Below are 22963 nucleotides of genomic sequence, written 5' to 3'. Positions count from 1 at the left end.
CTTTTCGCCTTTTGGCGTAACTTCACGCTCCAATCCTCACCGTCCGATTGTTTTCGTATATACCACGCGCCATCAATTTTGAACACCCATGCCGAAGAATCTTCCACTTTTGCAACGGACCGGAAGAACGTTAAGAATGAAACGACACCGTTGTTTAATTTGAAGAGTGAAATTTTAAATCCTAATATTCATATATTAATTAAATTTTAGGTTAATATTAAACTAAATAACCACTATTTTTAATTACAACTTTAAAATGTTTCAATTTTTTATATATATTTACCAATTTTTAGTATAACTATTTTAAGATGACTTTTAATTCTAATAAAAATAATAAATAATTTGCTCCAATTGTGGAACTTCAAACTGGAATAAACCATAAATAGAATAAATCTCTAAAGTTTAACCCAAAAAGAAAAAAAAAAAATTTAAAAAAAAAAATTACTTTTTATTTAAACGTTGTGCGGTGGAAAGACGCATATATTCCCGTTGATGATTTGAGGGAAATAGGGGACCACGCCAAAATATTAGCTGGCATTCAACCAATCGCCAGCTTGCTTGCCCCCTGCCCGTATACCTGCCCGACTTTCTCTCGCTCCTATTTTTCGCTCTCTTTCTCTCTATATATATCTCCTTCCACTATTTTCATTTCTCAATTGCAATTCAAAGCTAAGGGTCTTCTCTCAATCTCTTTCGATCCCTCTCTTCGTCTCCTTCCTCTCGCCGGAACCACCCTAATAAGCAAATATCTGAATCAATGGCCGGCGTTTCCCAAGCTTCTCTCGTGGCTCTCATTGCCATCATCTTCGCCGTCGCCTCAGTCGCTGCTACTGAGGCTCCCGCCCCCAGCCCTGCCTCCCCTGCTACGTCCATTGCTCCGTCATTCGTCTCCGCTTGCGTCGCTGCCTTCGTTGCTCTCGCCTTCGGATCTACTCTCAGGATCTGAAGTATCGGCCTCGAGATATGGTGATTTATTTTGCCATGATTCGTTGTATTTGTGCTCTGATTTTCTCTTGAAGTAACCTTGGGGTGGGCGAATTTGTTTTAGACGTTTTCGAAGGGATTTTAATATTCAACACGTTTGGTACAGAGGACCTCTTTTGTTTACACATTCTTATATATAGAATGCAGACTGTGTTGGTTTGATGACGTTTGTCCTATATTTTGTCGTTATGATTAGTAAATAAATTGTTTCGTTCTTTTAGATCTCCTCCGCCTAGTCTCTTCTCTCGTCTTTCCGTCATTGTTATGTAAACTTGCCGATTATCGATCCAGACATCGAACTGCAACAGTAGAACATTCTTCGTGATCTTCCGTTCTATTGCCGATAATTTTTCATGCTTAACCAAAAACAACCTGCTAGTTTCACGAGAACTGATCTCTTCTGCAATTGTCTTTCAAATTTAAGAAAGGCATCTAGAACTGCGATGGAAAAATTCTAATTATTCAATTCTACGGTTCCAAGATACACAGGCATTCATTCATTTATGAAATTTGGACCAATACAAGTCCAATTATCTGAGTCTGGTGTGGCCGTAGTGGAAGTAGAATATGTGGGGCAGTGAGGCATGTGATGTGAATAATGAGCCGAAAGTGAAAGGTTCCAATATATTTTTGTTGTGGTTGGCAATTACAGCTATAGAATTAATGCACAGAACATGCTTGCCTTTTATGCCTTTTCTTCTCTAAGAAGGAAATCCAAAGCATTTAGACAATTAAATAAATGGTTGATGGATTTGTTCTGTCCACTACTAAAGTCATTGGTGTAATCTTTCTTATTCTAAGTCAAAGTTGGATTCGTTTTGAGTTTCTTTTGTTATTCTGTTATCTTTTTATATCATAACAAAAAATTCAACCCTTAAAACTCTTGTGCAGATGAAAGAAGGTAACTCGTCGCATCTGCAGAAAGATTATGAAATTTGTTCCTTTTTTTCTTTCCATTTTTTTCCTCTTTCGAGAAAGAGTTGTCATCTCTCCGAAGCATATATATATTATATAGCCATTTAATATAAAGGCTGAACACTGCACAGAAAAACGAACGGCGGGCGTCAATTGCCACAACGAAACTGCCAAAAAGAAGTTGCTTTATCTTTTTTTTTACTTTTTTTTTTTTCGCAGTTCACTCAATTGTCCGACGTCATAAATTCCTCTTCTTTTAATTATATATATAAGGAAGCATGTATTTCAGAAATAGAAAATAAATTCCTCTTCTTTTAAGTCTAATATTCATATATATATTTTAATATATGATATAATTCACATAAACTTCCCCTCTTCTCCACAAATCATTTGACAAAACACTGTTGATTCTGTTCATATGATAAACTCTCCCTTTCTCACTCCGAATCCGACTCCATGTTCACTATTGCCTTCAGCCCTCTTGGTCTCTGCATAATAAACAAGATAGCTTCTTAATTTTTTTTTTTAATTTACAAATTAATATATAATTTTTTTTTAATGAATTAAAAAATTAAGAATTAAGAATAGATATTATACCTTTTTAGAAATCTTCTTCTCCCTAACTTCGTATCTCTCTAGCGTTAGATCACACAGCCACGTCCCTGGGCTCACCAGCTGCCACCCCCAACCAAACACACACATTAAATAAATCCCAAAAAAACCAAACACACATTAAATAAATCCCAAAAAAACCAAACAACTTTTTATTATATTATATTTTTATTTTTATTTTAAAAAAAAAGTGTTATTACACAACTATCCTTGAATTTTATCATTATTACACAGAAAAAACCAAGCACTTCCTATTCCACGCCACGACAGGACAACTCATCTCAGGCCCCCTTCATTGTCGGTAAGTAATTGATTAGCCCATTCATTCACTCACATTGTGGCTTCAATTTCGGCAATAACAGACAAATCACAACTCTCCACGTGGCATTCCACAAACCCCACTCTCAACCTCCCCTAATATCCTCACCCCCACTTATTGTTTTAATTAAAAGAATTTATAATTTAATCTCAATTATTTATTTATTTATTTCTGTCGATAAATAATTGGGAGGAAATATATATATATTTCGTAAAATGGGGATTTTGCGAGGGAAAATCAGGTTAAAGAGAGAGGAAATAATTAAAGCAGAAGCAATAATAATAATAGCGCATGAGAATTAGTTTTCAAGGAAAAAAAAAGAAAAAGAAATAATTAATGGAAAAGGAACAGTAAAAAAGGTGAGAAAGAATCTGGAAAAGGAAAGAAGGGAGAAGATTGGTTTGCTTACATTGATGGTGCGTTGAATAAGTTTGGCTCGTTTTTTGGGTCTCTGAGGCAGTTTTGACCCTTTGATCGCCATGAAATCTTCTTCCTTCTCTTTGTTCGTTAGAGCTATTACGAACTTCGGCGGCCACGCCGGCTGCCCTTGCGACGGTGGCGCTAGGGCTTCTCCGCTGCCGGAAGACGACCCACCCTTTTTGGTGTCTGATGTAGCGGCGGATTTATGGTGGGGGTGGTGGTTGTCGTGATTAGACGGCGGTCTCTTTTCCGGCGCCACCCTGTCCGGTGAAGTGATTGCTCTGACACCGCCGTTGGATTGGCCTTTCATCACACCGGAAATCTCAGAGTTCCTAATCAAATTCAAATCCACCGGAAAAAAAGGAAAGAAAATACTCAGTCTCCTAACTACTTAGTATCCCCAAAAAGTAAGTAAAAAAATAAAAATCTAATAATAAAAAAATTAATAAAAGAGTCCAACCCCACATACACTCAGATTACAACACAAAAGCCCAAAAACAAATCACATAAAGATTGAAGGGATAACACATTAAAGAAAAAAATAGCAATTGATTATTTACGTTTTTAGGCTGAAATTACGGGAATGTCCTCGGCCTAGCATTAGCGTACAAAATGGGAGAGTCGGAGACTTCGTCTCTCTTCTTCAATGCCCTATTTTTTAAGGACAAAACTGTCTTTTCAACTCGCGACTCCCCTGCCCCCACCTCTCCCCCCTCTCAGCCGTTGGATCTACAATTTCGAGAATACGCATCCACTCAACGACAGCCGATGTGGGACACTCCGATCTATAATCCGACGGCTATTATTCCACAGCTAAAACGACACGAGAAAGAAACTGCGGACGTGTCCTAATCAACGGGGCCAAATTGCGTTCCATGAAGTTAAGATCATCATCAAACCCCAAACTCAAGTTGCAATTATACCCAAAAGAAGATAATAATAAAAAATAAAATATCTTCTCTCAATAATTTTTACTTAGTCTCGTCTAGTAATTAGTAATTATTAAAATCATAAATTTAGATATCAAATTTTAAATTTCTTCAATTTTATCGATCCAATTCTAAATTGAACCATATTTTGAAATTTTTTTAAACTTCCGACTTTTTTATTTAACAAAAAAAAAAAAAAAAAAAAAAAAAACAGAAACTCAGTGGGTAGAAAGCCATGTAACATAAAAGCCCAAATCAAAGGCCCAACGTTAAAATTACATGGGACTTTGAATCCCATGGCCGGGAAGATCGGCTGAGATCTAAGCGATCAAACAGATCAAAATAAAAGAAAAAAAGAAAAAAAAAAAAGAAGAAACAGGATTGGTATTGAAGAAGAGAGAGAGAGACGAGAAAGAATTAACGAGCAGTACCTAAGAATACGCTGAGAAGGAGCTGGCGGTTGAGGAGAAATCGGCCGTTGACGAAGATTCAAGTGCCCATTACTGTGGTTAGAGTTATGAATGGAACTCGGCTGGTGGTTCTGTCTTATAATCGAGTCTCTATCGGCTCTAACGACCCGCCGATCGACTCGGACGGTGGTTTTGTGAACCGGTGCGGCGGCGGCGGAAACGTCCCTGGCCTTGACCTGGACTTTCATACACCGGAGACGCTTCCCGTTTCCCCATTGTAAGACGAACTCTGACGGTGTGGGTTGTGGCCTGGTCGCGACGGCGGCGGCAGCGGCCTCAGATCTCGCTCGCAACAACAGCGAACTATCCACGGCCGTTCTATCCCTACCATTGAGATTATTACTAACGAAACTGCCATGGCTATTGATTCTGAGATGATCCTTCTCCATGTGCTTTTTTTTTTTAATTTTATAATATATATTATTGTACACCACCTGTGTCCCATTTCAAAGAGGGGTTAGTCCGAAGAAAGATTACCCAAAAGATTCTAAATAATTAAAAGTGGCAAAGAGAAAACAAAGGAGAAACCAAAGGGGAAACAGATAAAAAGCAGACTCTGCAGCCAATTGGATTAGGATGACAATCTCTGCAGTTTCGACGAAAATGGACAAAGCGAAGAGCCTTGGGGAAAAGAAAAATTCGATCAAGCTCGAGATATGGCGTTCTCGACATTGACGCTGCAAAAACCTTACTCGAGAAGAACATCAAATCAGTCAGGGTTTTCTCGATTGAGTTTGATAGATCCGAAAACGAAATCGACAAAAGTTGAAAGTCCAAATCGCTCTGAAGAGAAGTATTGGAAAGACGAAGAAAAACAGAGGCGTTGGGTTAAGAAATGTGCCGCCAAGAGGAAAGTTGAGGTAAAATCTTGAAAACGTAAGGAACTCAAAGAAGGAAGAAGGATTTCCCATGGAAACAAGTAGTGAGAGAATTGGAAAGGGGATCCAGATTTCCAATGCCTCACAGAGAGAAACAGAAGATCCTCCCATGGAAGCAGCAACTCGAATTTTCAAATTTCGAAAGCTAATTATCAGACCCTAAGAATCCAATCAGAGGAAGAAGGCGATTTCTATTCGATGCTGCAGGTAGAAATGAACAGGAAGAAAATCAGACCTGAAATTTCGGACGAAAACAATCAGAACAGAAAGAACAGAGGCTGCAAAATCCACCAAGATGATGAAAAACAATTAGTACCTGAAATTTCTGATCTGGATTCCCCTCCCCCCCAAGAATCAGCTCTCACGAAGAACAGAAATCTGCTTCTTTCACCGCAGAAAACAAGCAAAATGAAAATCTAAATCCCAGGCTCCAATAATCGATTGCATTTTTGTCACTCCAATTCTTCTTCCACTTTCAAAGAAGGTTACAATCTCTCAGAAAACCCTCACCGAACCACTGAAATCGCTTGGATATTTATCTGCACAACGAAAAATTCAAGAGTTAGAAACTAACTTCAGAAGATAAGATAAGATCAAACATATAACGAACATCGAAGACCTTAAAACACTGATTTCAATTTTCAAACCTCCAAAACTCGAAGTCTTCCCCCCTCGCGCCTCTCCGGAAATCAACTCCGATTTTAGAAAAAAGGATTACAGAATCGGCCAACGAAACACAAAGCTCAGATTCAAATTTCCCTCTTCGATTATCAAGTCTCTTTAAACAGTTTCAATGCCTCAAAACTCGTCAAAGAACCGAGCATCTTAGATCGATTAACCAACCAAAACGAAGAAAACCTCAAGCTCTTGGATGATTTTGAAAGCTTCAAATGAAGGAAAATTTACAGACAAATCAAAAGGAAGGAATCAAGAGAGAGAAAAAGAGAGAGTTAGAAGGGAAGTTTAACAGGAGTACTGCAGAGAGGTCCTTCCTCAATGATACAACGAAATAGCCTCTCACCCCTTCAAGTCCCAGTTTTTATACGCTCTTCCAACTCCCACATCGCTTAAAACCGTTCAACGCGATGCATCTCTGGCCGTCCATCAACCCATCGTGCGGCTCTGATTCATCCTCTGCTTTTCCGTCAACTGGTAATCCCGCTCTCTCCAATCGACGTTACATTTCTCCACCCCCCGTTAACCAATTTGACGGAATCTTTAACGCTGTCCAGTTCCGCAATAAAAGAAAAAACAAATAAATAAAATAATCATTTCTTTTATTTTTATTAGTGCTTTTAAAAATATATATTGTATTTTAAGTTTGCTTCTGTGGAACCGATGTGATGGAGCAGCTTAGATAGAACCGGGAAGCAACTTAACTATGGTTGGTTAGAGTAACTATGGTTGGTTAGAGTAACCATGGTTAGCACTGCTTTCGTATTGTCCGGTCAATACCCAAACCGATAATACGCCCGACGCTCTGGGCATTATTGAAGTATCGGTGAAATAAATTTAAAAAATAATTATTAATTTAGTTTATTAATATTCACAATTTTTATAAAATTTTATAAAATTCAAATTTAAATCAATATATACATTAAGGGTATTGTTGGACTTTTAATTAATTGATTAATATGTGATTTTTTTTTTTGGTAATATAGGTAAGGATAAACTTTTATTTTGATAAATATATAATTGGAAATAAATGATTCTTGACCAATAATTTGATTATATCCATTTTCTTGGAAAACGTTACAGGAGAGTCGTAATGTTTGAAATCACCACAAAATAATTATTAAATACGATTCTATTAATTCATTCAAATTTTCTTCAAATTTCCAAAACCACCCCTACCATTGATTTTTGTTTTTACATTATTTTCCAATAAAACTTCAATAGAAAGTGAAATCAAGGACTTTATTCAAAATTTAAAAACTAAGTTTTTATAAATGGAAATATATATATACAAAGACAAAAATTAAAAGGGTTAAAGTGAATTTTTTTTAATCATGGAGGGGCAGTTTTTCCACGTTTTTTATTTGTTTGTTAATATTGATGTGAATTTATTTGAACTAACACACCAAAATTGTGATAGCCATTTTATGCTTATCATTTCTCACTCCTCCCCAACTAAATACTACAAAAATCACATTAAACTTACCAAATATACCCTCCTAAAAAACATATCAAATTTTATAATTTAAACTCACCACTATCAGATATATCCACTTTAATCCGTTATGTATCATTGTCAGTCTTATAATTTTAAAATGCATCTACTAGAGCTCAATTTCTATTCCTTATAAAAAATGTTTTGTTTTGTTTTTTTCTTCAAATAATGTGATATATATATATATATGGTTCTGTGTTTTTTAATTTTTTTATCTTATATTGTTTGTACTAGAAAAAGAAAAATATGTAAAAGGTTTGTTCTAGTAAAATTATGTGAGGAGAAAAAAATAAAAAGTGAAAACTATAATTATTAAGAAAAATTGATAACTAGAAAAATGTAATAGGCCTAAATCAAAGCATAGGGTAAGGTTATTTCACATAAATTGACAACAAACTAATATTTGTTTTTGCTATAAAAATGGAAAACAAAGGAAGATTTAGAATATTAGGATGGAAAAATCAAATTATGAGAATATAAAAAATAATGGTTTAGAAATAGAAAAGTTTGAGTGACATTATCTTGAATTTACCTTTTCCAGATTTTAAGGTTTTTTCTGTTGGGTTTAACTTTTTTTTTTACATAAATAATTAAATTATACATCTTAAATTTATAGACCTTGATATGTAAATATATTATATAGTCCCTCTCTTGATGCTCCACTAAAAAAAATATCCAATTTCCTACTGTTACATTTGAATTCAAAAATGATTTGATTCATATGGTTGGGCAACTAGTTTAATTTCTTCAAACATTATCATTCCAATAAACTATTAAATCATTACATATATCTCATAATCCATTTTTTCCTTCAAGTAGGAAAATTAAAATTTTATTCTTAAAATAGACCCAAAAGCATATTCGGTTCTATACTCTTAAATTATGTAAGGAGTTTAAATTATTTTTTAACTATTCATTTCACCCAATGAAATCAACATTACCATTATTCCATATGAAAAAATCGACCACACAAACAAGAAGCCAAAAAAAAAAATAAAAAGTGAATAAAAAATAAATAATAAGCATTACGACCTAATATTACCTACCTGTAGTAAACAAAGGTTTTAAAAGATATAAAAACTTGATAAATTGATAGCATTAATTTCTCCAATAAGGCTGAAATTTGATGAAATTGAAGTTAGATGCTAATAAAATAAATACGATAATAGAAAAAGAAAGAAAGAAAGCGTGCAAAGTGGCAATAATACAAGGTTGTGGATCCAGGTTGGTGGTGGCTTCCTTTTGTGAATGGGCGCACAGTATATCCCAATCCCAACATCTGGACTTTCTCTTCCCCCACTAAATTGTAATACCAAAACATAAACTATATTCAACTATACCACAAACTCAAATTCCATCACCCACTCCAAACTATACAAACTTTTTCTTAAACTATTTTGATCCCTTCATTTTCCAACTATAGACCAAAATGAAAGAAAGTAAAGGAGTATTTAAAAGAAATAGTACTAATAAAAAGATGTGGGGCTGCCCTACAACCTTATCTCATCTATATTGCCCACTCTTCTGCCTTTTTTTTCTCACCAATATTTCAATCATGCACTTTTGGTCTCTAACTTTTCTTCTTATGGAGGTTGGGATTTTGTATTCATGTGAAAATATTATATCATACAATGCTAATGCACATCATAACTCTACATATGTTTGGAATTTAGCTAATTCTTGCCAATAAGACAGTGATTGTTGATGACCATAAGTAAACAGATACAAGACAGTGATTGTTGATGACCATAAGTAAAACTACTTGTTCAGTTACCTAGTTCAATTATATTGCCCTTCTTTTCTTACATGACGGTTTGCAGATGTATTTACAAATAACTTGTCGTCCCAGATCCATTTAAACATAGATGATATAAACAATGGTGGGAGAAACGTACTTTCAAATCGGATGAGTGGATTGGCTTCACCATCATGCGGTGAAGCCCTTGTGCAGAGAGCTCCATGGGCCTGAGGGGACGCTTACGCAAGCTTGCGCCGATGCCTCTGCCATCTGCTCCTTGCTGATTCCAGCATTGCATAGGTTTGCAAAGGACCTCATGTGTTTCATTCCGTACTGGGAGAGAGATCCACACCGTGCCTCAAAGCTCCTAACCTGTATGTATCAAACCATTTCAGAATTACAGAACTTATACTCAATTAAAGCATAACTAAATATTATTGATGGCTTGAATGAAATGGCCATGCTGTCTTTGTCATTAGGCATCAAGAAAGAAACAGGAAATAAGAGTACACAATTATATCGACATTGTACCATATTCTTCAGACAATCCCAATCATCGACGAGGGGTCGTCCTGCGGGACGGATGGCATTAAGCACCTCGGGACCTTTTTCAATTCCAAATAACAGCTTTCCAATTAGCTTCACACTGTTATCAATATGAACTCTATGGGACATTGCTTCCACAAACTTCTTCTGAGCTTCGATTTTCCTGTCGGAACCTTCTGGAGCTTTGCGAAACTAAAATCAACAAGCACGGAGGGGATGGGGATGAAGGGTTGTTAGATGAGGTCGAAACCAAAATTGGAAGCAAGAAAAACCCCAATATTAACCAGAAAATATTAAAGTGCCAATATTAGAGAGGTGATAAGCGGTGTAGTATTTTAAGTGCCATTGAAGTCTCAAGATTTGAGCTTATTACAGATGCCAAATAGCAAAAACCACCTAAACTGCGTACTCATCATCATTCAAACATCAGGAAAAAGTGGAGTTTGGGGCTAAAGATCACTTCATAAGTTAAAAGCACAGTTGATAAGTCGACAATTTACAAGAGAAAAGAAGAATTTGGAAATCCTCAGAATATCTCTTTTTTTATAATATACCAAATTGCGTTCAAATATTGTCAATTTGAAAATGGAAAAACAAGAAACTAACCTTTTCCCAAAAGTGGACCAGATCAGCGTCACGCTGATTGGTAACTTTTGTGGTTTTCCTCAAAGAGTTCTCCTCAACAAAAGTGTTGTTCTCATTAGCGGGATCTGTACCCAGAAATGAAAACAAAATGTTCTTGTTCAGCGTTAGATCACCATATTGCATGACGTGGGAACCAAACGCATCATCATCATTTAACGTCCTTTTCTTCACCTGAAGAGACCAGCAGTTTAAATCATATCAAACAAGGAGAAAAGAAATACATTTGAGGTTCTTTTCAACGTCAAGCATAAAAGGGAAAATTTCTCATTTTGATAAATAGACACTAAAAGGCCTTCAGACTTAAATGTACAATTAGTACATTTTCGAAAGGATGAAAATCTCTTGAAGAAAAATTTTCATTCCTAAGATCCAAATTTAAACTCGTAGGAATTAGATTTCTCCCAAAATAGTGGTCGGGTTCTTACCAATTCATATTGCTGGCGCAAAGTTTCTGTCTTCAAATTGTGATTATCACTGTATGCAGCACCAAAGTAAGAACCATGAGGTTCTGAATAAGATAAACCAAATCCTACCTAAATTATTCAGAATCAACTAAATAAATAAAATTATCTGAACAGTTTATGCTTTATGCTTGTGGGTTTGGATCCCTTATTTGAACAGCAATAGTCTGCTTTGGATCTAATAATTTTATGAGATCCATTCGTCCGCCAGACAGAACACTAGACACCAGAAGTACAGAAGTGCAGTACATATAACGAGAACTGAGAAATGAGAACAAATGCCCAAAACTGAAGGGGCAGAACAAAAAGAATATTACCTTTCGGTATTAATATCATTTCTTATACTAATAAATTAAGGGGGGAAACTTGAAGAACAAAGTATGCTAGCAACAGAGACAAATTTATTATTATCTTTTACCTGTCTTCCAACCAAGCAACACTATACAAGTCACCCAAGCAAGTATCATACTCTGGTGGAGGACTAGGATCATCCCCTGGACAGTAAGTACCCCAACTGCTCTCATAAGCATTTGATGCGGTGGTTGTATAAATGTTCAAACCTTTGTCAAGAAGGCCTTCAAAGATACTTCCTGATTCACAAGCTTCGAGATAGAATACCTACAATATTACATACAGTCCCATTAGATAAGTTTACATTCTAAGGATAGTTGCAGTCTCAAGTAAAGAACAGTACAATAATTTACCAGACTTTTGTAGGATCCAGAAGCATGCTTCTTTCTTAAAACTTCATTAAGATCGTCAGCAAAAATATAGGGATAAGTAGGCATCCCTGAGCAAAATGTATCATAGAGATGAGAAATTTCATTTTCATCAAGTAACAAGACTAGTTAATTCAAAGGAACGGATTCTCACATAAGTTTACCTTTGATCATTGTTTTTTCAATAATAATAATAATAATAATAAAAAGCATTTTCCTAGGTAAAATGAGGCTTGCTATCAGCCTCCATTCAATGCATGCTTTTTTAGCTTGAATGTCGGCTGCCCACCTCTAAATAAAATACATAAAAGTAAACTAATTATTTTATTGCTTACAGACATAAATCAACCATATCAAACAACAAACGTATCCAAAAAATGATCCCAATATACATGATAGGTCACATCACATGTATGCGAACTACATAGAAACAAGCTACTCACCAAGCACACCAGGGCCACCATGATCACTGTAGTATATGAAAATATGATCATCAGGACCACTGTCAACAACCTTCCCGCTGCCCCCCGAAAGAGCTGTTCTGTTTCCAAGAATGGCAGCAAAAAAGTTGTTCACATTAACATCCTCACCAGTGTAATCCTGTCATGAACAAAACGTAGGGTACTCAAGAAGCTACAATCAAACAAATCAGGTGTAGAATCGGAATCTATAAAGAAATTGTTTACAAAAATAACCTTCGGGACTCCATGATAAACATCAGATCCCTGAGGATGGTTGATGATGACCCCAGGTCTTGGGTTCTCTGGATCGAAGGCAATGTCATCGTACATGAAAACGATGATGTTCTCATCTTTTAGCCCATTTTTCCGTAACAATTGATAAGCATGGCAGATATCAGCCTGGTGGAAAATGTGTTCATCATTCTCCAAGTCTTTTCAAATAATTAAACCATCAACAACACTCACACAATAAACCAAGTTTGAAGCAGAATAGTAGTAATACTCTATTATCTCGTTTTATACTGATCTCTCTTTCTGTCACTAAAATAATTAGCTCGGAAAATTTTCAAATACTCGGAGAGCGCTCTTCTCCGCACCCCCCACCCCTCCCCCCCTCCCTCTAGCGTAGAGCATCTAGGATTTCATTGGCTCGTGCTAGAAAAAAGTATGCCCCAGTTTAACAAATTTATACTAATTCTTAATTACATCTCTCCTCTATCTTCTGATTTGTAAGTTCAATTACTGGTTGTACTTAAAGCTCTTCTTATCCAGAAGAGTCACAAGTGCCTTATAATAAACTTTTACAGTTAGGCCTTAAACACTCAGCTACTAGCTCAAAATTCCAAACAAGGAAACTTAGTTTGAAAGCAGCTACAGGTTCCATGACGTGATTATTCTGTACCAATATCCAAAGTTTATATCGCTCACAACTGATAGCAATTTTGATAATAAGCTTCGAGGTTAAAAATCAAAGCAATTTAAAAATAGATCAAACAAGGATCGGCGATAGAGATAATCCAACAGACATTTGGGAAAGAGTATGAAATGCGAACATGAAAGCGTCGGTCACTGAAAAAGGTCAACATCAAAACAGAACACAAACTTGTACTTCCAAGAAAAATGAATTCAAGTTAGTACAACTTATCGAAGTCACAAAAACAACCTGGTGCCTGTAATTCCAGTATCCATTCGAACCGGCGATCAAGACAGCCCATCTCGTCCCCACGGCGTCCTCATCACTAGCGTCAGAGGCTCCTCCGCGAAAAAATCTCAATGCCTCTGACGGCAACCGGAGAAAATCACCGGGAAAGTCCCGGCCACCGGAAGCCAGGCCGATTACGGCAAGGAACAAGAGAAAGAGTAAAGCTCCGTTGGTGATTCGAGTCATGAAGTTGCCGAAAAGGTGGGGGGATACGATTGGTACGAACGATGATTACAAATTCTCTTGTAAAAACACTATATAAAGAGTGAAAATTTGCCGGCAGTTCTTCGAAAAGACATAATTGCCCCGAATGAGATTCACATTAGATCCAATCCTAACCGTACACGTATATAGATACTTCTACCATCCAATTATCCGTCCAAGATATTTCTTAATAGAGAAAATAAAAAAAGAATAAAAAAAAACTAATAGCATGGACTAAAATATAATCATTTTTAAATAAAAATGACATTTTAAATATAAAAAAATTACCATTCATTTTTGTCAAACCGGCCTTAATTAAAAAATGAGAAATTATTGCCTTTTTTTTTATTTTTTTTACTTTTGATATAATAAATGGATAGAGATTGGGCCGAAGTGATGATAATAAAAGTTATATTAATTATACGCTACCTATAATTTCCCTATCATATTTTTCATTGATAATAAATATTATAATTTTTTAATAATTATTATTTGAAACAACGTACCATTCAATCTTCTCTCGGGTCATATTCATCTATTTTTCTAGCTCTTATTCGAACTAATTATTTTTCTTTCGAGTATACAATTGAGTTAGAATACAACTACGGATTTTCAATGTGACTGATAATTTTATTAATATGGCTAAGTCGTTACTGGCAACTAAACTGCCAATATTTATGGAATGATGTGATTGACTTTTCCTTCGTTTGATTGAATGGTCTCATTTATAGCTTTATTCAACCGATGATAATGCGAATGAAGTAGCAGATTCCTCCTCTTCTCGTAATGCTTTATATCCAAGCGAAGCAATCTGAACGACGCCGTTTTGAGAATCTCCCACTTTCTTTTTCCCTCTGCAATCTCTTTTCGTCTTGGGCATTATTGTTCTGGAGGCTCAAGGATGGCTTGCTTACACGATCATAGTTGCGAAGATCACGATTGTTCTTCTGATTGGTCTCTATACAAGCACATAGACCTCCCCAGAGTTAGTGCAAATCTCTCTCTCTCTCTCTCTCTAGCACACGAATTTTCTTCTTTGGCAATGCTTATTACGACTTCGAATCACTCGAAACTAGTTCGTATAATCATTTTCCTGCGAGCAATTTGAAATTTCATGGTCCTGGCTTTGGATTTTAGTAATCTCCATATCCGTTAGCTGAATGAGTATATCCTGCTGTTTTTCTCAATTACAGTGCTTAGATTTTTTTATTTTTTGTGAATAGCGATTGCTCATGATCCTGAATCTTTTCTTCTGTCATTGTCTTTGGTTCATCACGTGCAAATTGGGTTTGTATTAGTCAAATTAATTTTTTCCAAGTTGGGTTTATAGCCCAGCTATTTGACAAGAAGTCAATAATTTATATATGCATATTTAAAGGATCTGGAAGAGAATGGTGCCGACATTGCTATCGTTTAGTTCATCTCTGAGTTTTGTAAGAGATGAACATCGTACGCGTATTAAGAAAATCAATGATTATATACTAATTGATAAAGTTTTAGAAATATATTTGTTGCCTGAGCCATCTAGGCGAGAGGTCTTGCAAACTTAGAGGATTTTTTTCAATAACTGGAATAACTGAGTGAGATGTTGAAAATGTTGATGGATTTTTCCACGAAATTTTTAAGGCATAAGTTCACCAGCAGATGCTTGGAATAAATACTATGGGCGAGGTGTTGTTGAAAATGATATACGTTCCTGTTTATTTAAGGCTAGAAGAAATGGGTGAGATTAGATTGAATATGTTGAAACTGCATAATGATCTTGTGTTCCTCTATCTTTGATAATCGAAGCTATTTAAAGTGAACTACTCATAGAATCGTACTAGCATGACAACGGCCCCTTCTCCCTATAGCATGTTTCGTGTAAGCTTAACAAGCGCAGTTACTTAATCGCCTCGTTGATAATTGTGGACAGAATCGATATGATCTTATAATTGACTTTCATGGGAGAGCCTTGAACTTTTATTTGTCTTGATCCTGCTGGTTTTTAATTGTAGATGATTACATGTCGAACCCACACATAGAATACATTTTTGTTTTCTCAAAGGAACCAGTGGAAATTTTATTTTTGGTCATGGTTCTGTTATTTTCTAGGTTTCTGCTTTGAATGAGGCAACTCCAGGAAGTGTGAAGACTGTGTTTAAAGCTTGGGAGCATCGGTTAAATTCATCCGGGGTACTTAACCGTTATGCTTGTGTGTATTAATACCATGTGCTCTGTTGCTAAGATAATGTAGCCTCATGTATTCTTTTTCTATGGCAGGATCACTTGGAAAGCAACGAGGGTGATCCCGAACTGATAGTTTTCATCCCGTAGGTGTCTTCAGTACTTCTTGATTCCAGCTATACCTAATACCTCAATAACATTGAGATTTACTTGATTAATATGTACAATTATTGTAATGCTTATTCATAATTTACATTTGATGTAAAAAACTTTATAGTTTCTCAACCATCCCATCTATATATCTCAGGTTGAATTTATGAAAATAAATAATTTTGTGAAATGTAACTTATCATGACTTTCCCATTTTGTTTATTCTTCTAGGAAAATCCATGACCTTCCTAAAAGGTCCTCATATGTAAACTATTTCACCTATGTTTGCATATTGTTAAATAATGTTGGGAAACGTAGTTTCATGTTCCTACGTAAGAGAAACATGTTTATATTAAGGATCTGTGCTTGTTGGCTAGTCTGAAACTTCGAAAGCGGTCATGGAAAGAACAATCTAGATATCTGATAACATCATTTCACGATGATTTCTATGCCTGTATGGTGTGTAGTTTTTGTGTTCTGGGCCTACTTCCTGTTTCTTAAAAATTCATTACCACTTATTTGATGATTATTAGATTTACATCAGATGTTAAGATCAAAAGCATAGCTATCATTGGTGGTCCAGATGGTACTAGTCCTTCAAAGATGCGAGCGTAAGTAAAATTTTCTCGAACTTTCTGGCACTTGGTTTTCTATGTTATATAGTAAGATTTATCCCTTCTCTCTCTGCATTAGTTCTTCTCTAAGTCAATTATCCCATACTTCTCGTTCGTAATTAGGTTTATCAACCGAGAAGGTATCGACTTCTCTGATGCTCAAAGTATGCAAGCTGTTCAGGTACTGCCTGTTAGTTTATCTAGAGGTTCATGGAGAAATTTTTTAACATCTAAACATATGTTGTAATTGTAATGCATTTTATATTATTTCTAGGAGTGGGATTTGGCTGAGAATTTGCAAGGAGTATTAGAGTACCAGACAAGGTAAGGATGCTTTGTAGAACAACATATCTTTCTGTTTGTCTTAATGTTTGAATTGAGAGCTAAAAAGTTGAGCATTATCTTTTCTCCTTACGAGTAATTATTTTTAATCTGTGAGTTCCGTTCAATGTTAGATTACAATTATTTTTTGACTTCTAGTTTATACACATAATCAGATATTCCAAATTTCAAAGTGTGGCAAATATAACTTTGCATTTTCCGGACAATTATGGCGGTGACACGTCTCAGATACACTACATTGGGTTGAAAGGTGAAGCCACACAGGTAAAGTTGTCACAAAGAATCAGTTGATGTTTTTGTTGGTTTAAGTTACTAAATATCTTCATTTTAATCAACAGCTAAAGAGAGATGTTGTTGCAACTATTGTTTATGAAATTACCCCAAATCCTTCTGACCACAAGTAAGTTACATTTCCCTTCATGGACGGTATTGAATGTATTCTTCTTGTGTTTTTCCTTCAAGAACGCATTAACCTAAGCGTTTTCACTCAGTTCAGTTGCCATGGTAGACAATACTGCATTCATTAGAGCTATACATTGTAACATCCCAAGCCCACTGCTAGTAGATATTGTCTTCTTTGGACTTTCCCATTTGAGCTTCCCCTCAAAGTTTTTAAAACACGTCTGCTACGAAAAGGTTTTCACATCCTTATAAAGAATGTTTTATTCTCCTCCCCAACCGTTGTGGGATCTCACATTCATTCTGCTCGTACATTTTTTTGTTTATTTTCTCTCAAGTTTCTATCCTCTAGTTTTGGCCACAACCCTCTACTTTTCCTCTCAACTTTCTAGCATACCACTGCATTGATTTATTAACAGTTTCTTATCTATTTGCTGTTCTGGGGTTTTGATGAAAGTTCTATTTGCTAATTAGCATAAAATTTGGGAGTGTTTCAATACAAGCTAATGCCCACGTGTGTTTGAAACACTCAGTGGACCGAGATGCTTATTTACTGCTGTTATTCTCATATGCTTAGATTGTATCTTATTAGTACCTTTTCAGTCCCCTAAATGGCTAAGCTTGTGCTCATGCACAGGACTCGAGCTGAAGGTGGTGCGGGGTTTTCACATGTTGAATGAAGAAATATTTGCCGTCCTCCTTTCTGAAACATTCCATCTGTATAATCTCTACTGGATGCTGAGTCTTAACTATTTTCAGTTATTTACATGCATTTGCATTTCCTTCCTGCGCTTCTTTTTGTTTAGTAACTGAAGAATCTCATCAGTTTCATGGAAAGAAATGAACTCTCTGATGTTGATTGGAAATTTGGAACCTAACGAAGTAGTGTTGAATTGTTGAGACAAGTTTCACTTCAGCTTAATGTTCGAACCAATTCAGTCTTTATTTTTGCCTTTTGTTTTCTGTGGAGTTGAGAAGAACACGTTTTTCTTTTTCCCCTCAATGAAGTTGAAGTAAATCAATTTTTATTTAGATTGCGTGTACGTTTCTTAGACTGTAATTTGTGAGGATTTCAAGGCAAATATATCATTATATCCATCTCATGAATTATTGCTATGGTCCTCCATCCTAGAGAAAACCACCTTCTCACCAAGTCTAGGGCACTTGATGGCATATGGAAGCTAAAACCAAGAGTCAGGCCATGTTGGTGACCTCAGATGCCAAGGAGGGTGGGCTTCGGTGTCACGGTCACATTTGTTTAAGGCATGTTGTCCGTAGACGCTAATACAAATTAGCTTCACTCACTTGGTGTTGGGAGTGTGTATCGCACAAATCCAAAATCCACTGTCAAAAAAAGTATAATTGTGACATTGTGCACTACTAGATACTCTAGGAATATAAAGAAAGTCTTGTATAAAACCTTGATATTGTCTATCAACAATTGCGTCAACCGATGATTCAGCTCATTTTCATAGCGGTTTTGAGCCATAAATGTTACTGGTTATGGTATATTTTGTGTCTAAACAAGAGAAGATTTTCATCTCTAAGTTAAATTCATGTAGAACATACATATAGTGGTCCAATAACCCTTCATAATGTTCATAATAAGAAGATAACGTCTGAGGGTACCAATCCATATATTATATGTTTACGGTCCATTCATGTTGCTTCCATATCATGATTTAAATAACGTTTTATTAAAAAAAAATTACCACCTTTATGCACAAATATTCGAAGAGAGGCATCGAATGGGTAAATTAAATATTCGACATTTGACAATTTTACAAGGGTGAAAAGGACGAATCAATATGAGTTTTAGAAGAATAATGGAATAGTTCAACTAGTTGTGGGAGTGGGTAAATTAATAATATAATAATAAATAATATGAAATGAGATTTTCTCCAAAAGAAAATAATAAATAATAATATTAATATTAATATTAATAATAATAAAGTTTCAGAGCAGAGGGCCTACACGTAGATGCGTAGATTTTTCAACACGAATCCCCTTCGAATATATAAAGGCGAAAGTGGTTGGCGCGCCTAACGCAAAATTGGGTACCAATCAAGAGTTTCCAGATCCTTCCGTCCCGTTCCTCCTCGTTCGGATTCAGCGTTTCCAATTCTCAAATATTTTTATTCAAGATCGTCTCTGTGAATCCACTCTTTCTGTCATTTCTACATTCGACACTGCTCAAGTTCTTCTGGGATTTTGGATTTGGATATAACTTTGTTCCGATTTTCGACTCCATGGACGCGACCTCTTCCTCTGGCGCTCTTTCTAATATGAAGCTTCTCAGTTCCAATAAACTCAATTCGGATCACAGGGTTCCCTCGTAAGTTGTCTAATGTATCACTTGCTTGTGGTTTGCGAATGATGATCGGATTCTTAAGTCGCCTTTTATTGTTACTTCGGAAATTTTCGTTTTATATTATCTGTAGCGTCTGCAAATTTCCGTTCCATATGAACTTTATGTTGATTATTGGATGAAATTACCATATGTTGCAATGTTCGTGCAGCCTGAAACTAGGCATATGAATTTAATTCTGCAAATTTGGAACCAGTCCCCTTAGCTCGATCACTGTGAAGTTGTGTGAATGATAATAACAGGGTTGACCAGAATGAACGTTCTTTGAATTCAAGATGCCACGGCAATGACATATCTTTCTATAGAAGGTTTCAGGTATTTTATTATCAAAGTTAAGAATTCAACATTTGTTTTTCCTTTTTCAGGTTATTCTCCTTGCCGAAACCTCTCGTGTCTTTATCTTGCAAATCCTATAGAAATTTGCAAGTTCGTGATAAGTCTACATCTCAAGGATTAGTGGTTTCTTGTTCTAGCTCCAATAGTCACAGAGATGTGATGCAGGGGTTTCACCTTTCTGGCCCCATTGAGAAGAGAAGCCGTCTTGGACAAGCATTTTGCTCGGTAGAAAGTTTCACCTATGGTGAATATGCTTTAGAATCTCGCTCTCAGGCAGCGGAAGAGAAGGTTGGAGTTCTGCTTCTGAATCTAGGAGGGCCAGACACGCTTGATGATGTTCAGCCATTTCTGTACAATCTATTTGCAGATCCGGTATCTTAGTTAATATTATGTATCTAGAGCCTTAATAACATATTAACGTGTCAACATATATCAGTTCTCTCTTATTTGCATTAAACATAGGATATTATCCGGCTCCCAAGGTTGTTCCGTTTCCTCCAAGAGCCATTGGCCAAATTAATATCTACCTTTCGTGCTCCCAAAAGTAAAGAAGGGTATGCTTCAATAGGAGGCGGCTCACCTTTGCGTAAAATAACAGATGAGCAGGTTGATTGACCTCTCTCTTGTTCCCCTCTACTTGTTCATTATGTCATATCTCCAGTTGGGTATAAGAAAATCTTCAAATATTTATAATTTGTGTATACTTGATGCAGGCACAGGCGCTTAAAATGGCTTTGGAAGAGAAAAACACATCTGCTAATGTCTATGTGGGAATGCGCTATTGGTACCCTTTCACAGAGGAAGCAATTCAGCAAGTACGTTCTACATTTTTTCTTATTTCCCTTGCCTTCTAATTCAAATGCAGGGGGAAATTTTATATTTACTACAGACCACGTGTTATTTCTCAATTTGCCTGTATCTTCAGACTTAAGCACCGTATTTTAGAGATGTTTGAAGTCCTTAATAGTCGCTATATTTAATTTAAATATTGGTGGTAACTTTTGCTGTTTGTGGCAGATTAAGAGGGATGGGATAACAAGACTTGTGGTGCTGCCATTATATCCACAGTACTCTATTTCCACAACTGGGTCTAGTATTCGTGTTCTCCAGAAGATTTTCAGGTGATGACTCAGTCCAGTATTATAATATTTTGATTTTATATTTTTAAAAGAAAAGAGGGATAAAATTGCTTCCAACTTATTGACTATGACTGTCTATCAGGGAAGATGCATATCTCTCAAAATTGCCTGTTTCAGTTATAAAGTCCTGGTATCAACGTGAAGGGTATATTAAGTCCATGGCTGACTTGGTTCAGGCAGAGCTGAAGAATTTTATCAATCCTCTAGAGGTCCTTGATCTTTGCTGAAACTGATCTTAGAGAGATACTTTAGTTTATGCAGCATGATTGTCCCAGTCAATTATTTTCTTATATATAGCATCATTTGTACCTTAGGTCATGATTTTCTTCAGTGCACATGGGGTTCCCGTCAGTTATGTTGAGAATGCTGGAGATCCATACAAAGATCAAATGGAGGAGTGCATCTACCTAATCATGCAAGAGCTGAAAGCCAGAGGAATTGGAAATGAGCATACTCTTGCTTATCAGGTTAATAAGGAATTTTGAGCTTCGCTTGGTTTCTTATCTTTTTCTTGCTTTCCACTATTCAGATGTTCTTTATTTCTTTGTTCCCAAGTACACGCATGTGGAATTTCATTCTTGGTTATGTATTCATGTTCAGAGCCGAGTTGGACCTGTACAATGGCTGAAGCCATACACAGATGAAGTTCTTGTTGAGCTTGGCCAGAAGGGTATTAAGAGTCTCCTAGCCGTTCCTGTGAGGTATGGTTTGTTCATAAACTATAAATGGATGAACTGTTATCGATTGTTGATTTTGATTCCATGTATGTTCATAATTCTAGGAGGTCCTATTATTGCGTATAATTTAAACTATTCATAATCTTGGCAATCATATCTGACCTTAGAGTGAATGTCAGTTGGACTAAATCATATAACAAGTATATATATTCGTGCGAGCCTAACAATGCAGAAGCTTTGGCCCAATAAGCATTATGCTGTTTGAACGTATTTACAATTGGTTTTAATTGTTTCGAAGACGTGGAGAAGGCAAATGTTCAGCAAAGTTCGATTTTTCTCGCATTCCTACATTGTTTTCTTTATTCTTCTGCCTTTCTGGCGTTTTATTTATAATAATTTTACGTCTCTTCCCAGCTTTGTGAGCGAGCACATTGAGACTCTTGAGGAGATAGATATGGAGTATAAGCACTTGGCACTTGAATCTGGAATCGAAAACTGGGGTCGTGTGCCTGCTCTCAATTGCAAATCTTCTTTCATTTTGGATTTGGCTGATGCAGTGATCGAAGCCCTTCCATCCGCTACAGCTTTGTCGCCCCACGCAAGCTCGACAGATGCAGATGATTGTGATCCTTTCCAATATGCTATCAAATTGCTATTTGGTTCAGTCCTCGCAATAATCTTGTTACTTTCACCAAAAGCATTTCTGGCTTTTAGGAATAATTTCATTTAAGACCATAGGAGACGGACCATCTCAGATATCGCTAGGATTGGGTGAAATGTCATATTTTTTGGTTTAAGGGGTTTGATTCAATTACTTTTGGGAAAAAGAATAGAAATTTACCATGGCGTAGATATATTACGTTTTGTATAACTTCTCTATTTTAGGGCAAATACTGCTGTATTTACTACACAATACATCACATTCATAAAAATGGAGGATTCGGCGTTTTAGAAAACTGTTTTATTTAGCACCCGACTCATAATCGTATAGATGAAGTGTTATAGTTTAGGTAGATGACTTCTGCGAAGACTTGCATTCACAATCAAAACGAGTCGAAGGATTGAATCTCAATAACTATTCAATTCCCTGCAACCGGGAA

At 36.1% G+C, this 22963-nt stretch overlaps 4 protein-coding genes across 7 annotated transcripts; 2 read left to right on the top strand and 2 right to left on the bottom strand.

Moving 5' to 3' along the window:
- Positions 1 to 2208: 2208 nt before the first annotated feature.
- LOC111805325 (uncharacterized) lies at positions 2209 to 6555 on the bottom strand. 3 transcript variants are annotated; one of them, XM_023690345.2, is made up of 6 exons: positions 6147 to 6555; positions 5844 to 6066; positions 4611 to 5083; positions 3240 to 3582; positions 2497 to 2574; positions 2209 to 2387 (listed from the first exon to the last, which is right to left on the bottom strand). In XM_023690345.2, the coding sequence occupies exons 3-6, from the start codon at positions 5036 to 5038 to the stop codon at positions 2337 to 2339; spliced, it is 900 nt and encodes a 299-aa protein (XP_023546113.2). In that variant the 5' UTR covers positions 5039 to 5083; positions 5844 to 6066; positions 6147 to 6555; the 3' UTR covers positions 2209 to 2336. The 3 variants fall into 3 exon arrangements, with proteins under 3 accessions (XP_023546113.2, XP_086984115.1, XP_023546112.2); XM_087127989.1 differs by having other exon boundaries at positions 5763 to 6066; positions 6175 to 6555; XM_023690344.2 differs by having other exon boundaries at positions 6175 to 6555.
- Positions 6556 to 9335: 2780 nt separating this feature from the next.
- LOC111805689 (vacuolar-processing enzyme) lies at positions 9336 to 13724 on the bottom strand. The gene is made up of 9 exons (XM_023690857.2): positions 13430 to 13724; positions 12502 to 12666; positions 12250 to 12406; positions 11792 to 11877; positions 11506 to 11705; positions 11052 to 11100; positions 10588 to 10797; positions 9967 to 10173; positions 9336 to 9807 (listed from the first exon to the last, which is right to left on the bottom strand). The coding sequence occupies exons 1-9, from the start codon at positions 13652 to 13654 to the stop codon at positions 9625 to 9627; spliced, it is 1482 nt and encodes a 493-aa protein (XP_023546625.2). The 5' UTR covers positions 13655 to 13724; the 3' UTR covers positions 9336 to 9624.
- A 769-nt stretch (positions 13725 to 14493) lies between these two features.
- Positions 14494 to 18288, top strand: LOC111806174 (PITH domain protein (DUF1000)). The gene is made up of 9 exons (XM_023691545.2): positions 14494 to 14657; positions 15767 to 15847; positions 15935 to 15984; positions 16522 to 16599; positions 16726 to 16783; positions 16877 to 16926; positions 17100 to 17208; positions 17283 to 17344; positions 17981 to 18288. The coding sequence occupies exons 1-9, from the start codon at positions 14574 to 14576 to the stop codon at positions 18021 to 18023; spliced, it is 615 nt and encodes a 204-aa protein (XP_023547313.1). The 5' UTR covers positions 14494 to 14573; the 3' UTR covers positions 18024 to 18288.
- Positions 18289 to 19382: 1094 nt separating this feature from the next.
- On the top strand, positions 19383 to 22819 carry LOC111805636 (ferrochelatase-2, chloroplastic). 2 transcript variants are annotated; one of them, XM_023690781.2, is made up of 10 exons: positions 19383 to 19678; positions 19863 to 19994; positions 20077 to 20419; positions 20510 to 20653; positions 20761 to 20862; positions 21065 to 21168; positions 21269 to 21395; positions 21501 to 21653; positions 21787 to 21887; positions 22278 to 22819. In XM_023690781.2, exons 2-10 carry the CDS (start codon positions 19987 to 19989, stop codon positions 22591 to 22593), a joined length of 1398 nt encoding a protein of 465 aa, XP_023546549.2. In that variant the 5' UTR covers positions 19383 to 19678; positions 19863 to 19986; the 3' UTR covers positions 22594 to 22819. The 2 variants fall into 2 exon arrangements, with proteins under 2 accessions (XP_023546549.2, XP_023546547.2); XM_023690779.2 differs by lacking the exon at positions 19863 to 19994.
- The last annotated feature ends 144 nt before the right edge of the window (positions 22820 to 22963 follow it).

This window comes from Cucurbita pepo, chromosome 11 (genome assembly GCF_057944985.1).
Source record: "Cucurbita pepo subsp. pepo isolate OVF chromosome 11, ASM5794498v1, whole genome shotgun sequence".
Taxonomy (NCBI): Eukaryota; Viridiplantae; Streptophyta; class Magnoliopsida; order Cucurbitales; family Cucurbitaceae; genus Cucurbita; species Cucurbita pepo.
This window is presented reverse-complemented; position numbering and strand designations above follow the sequence as displayed.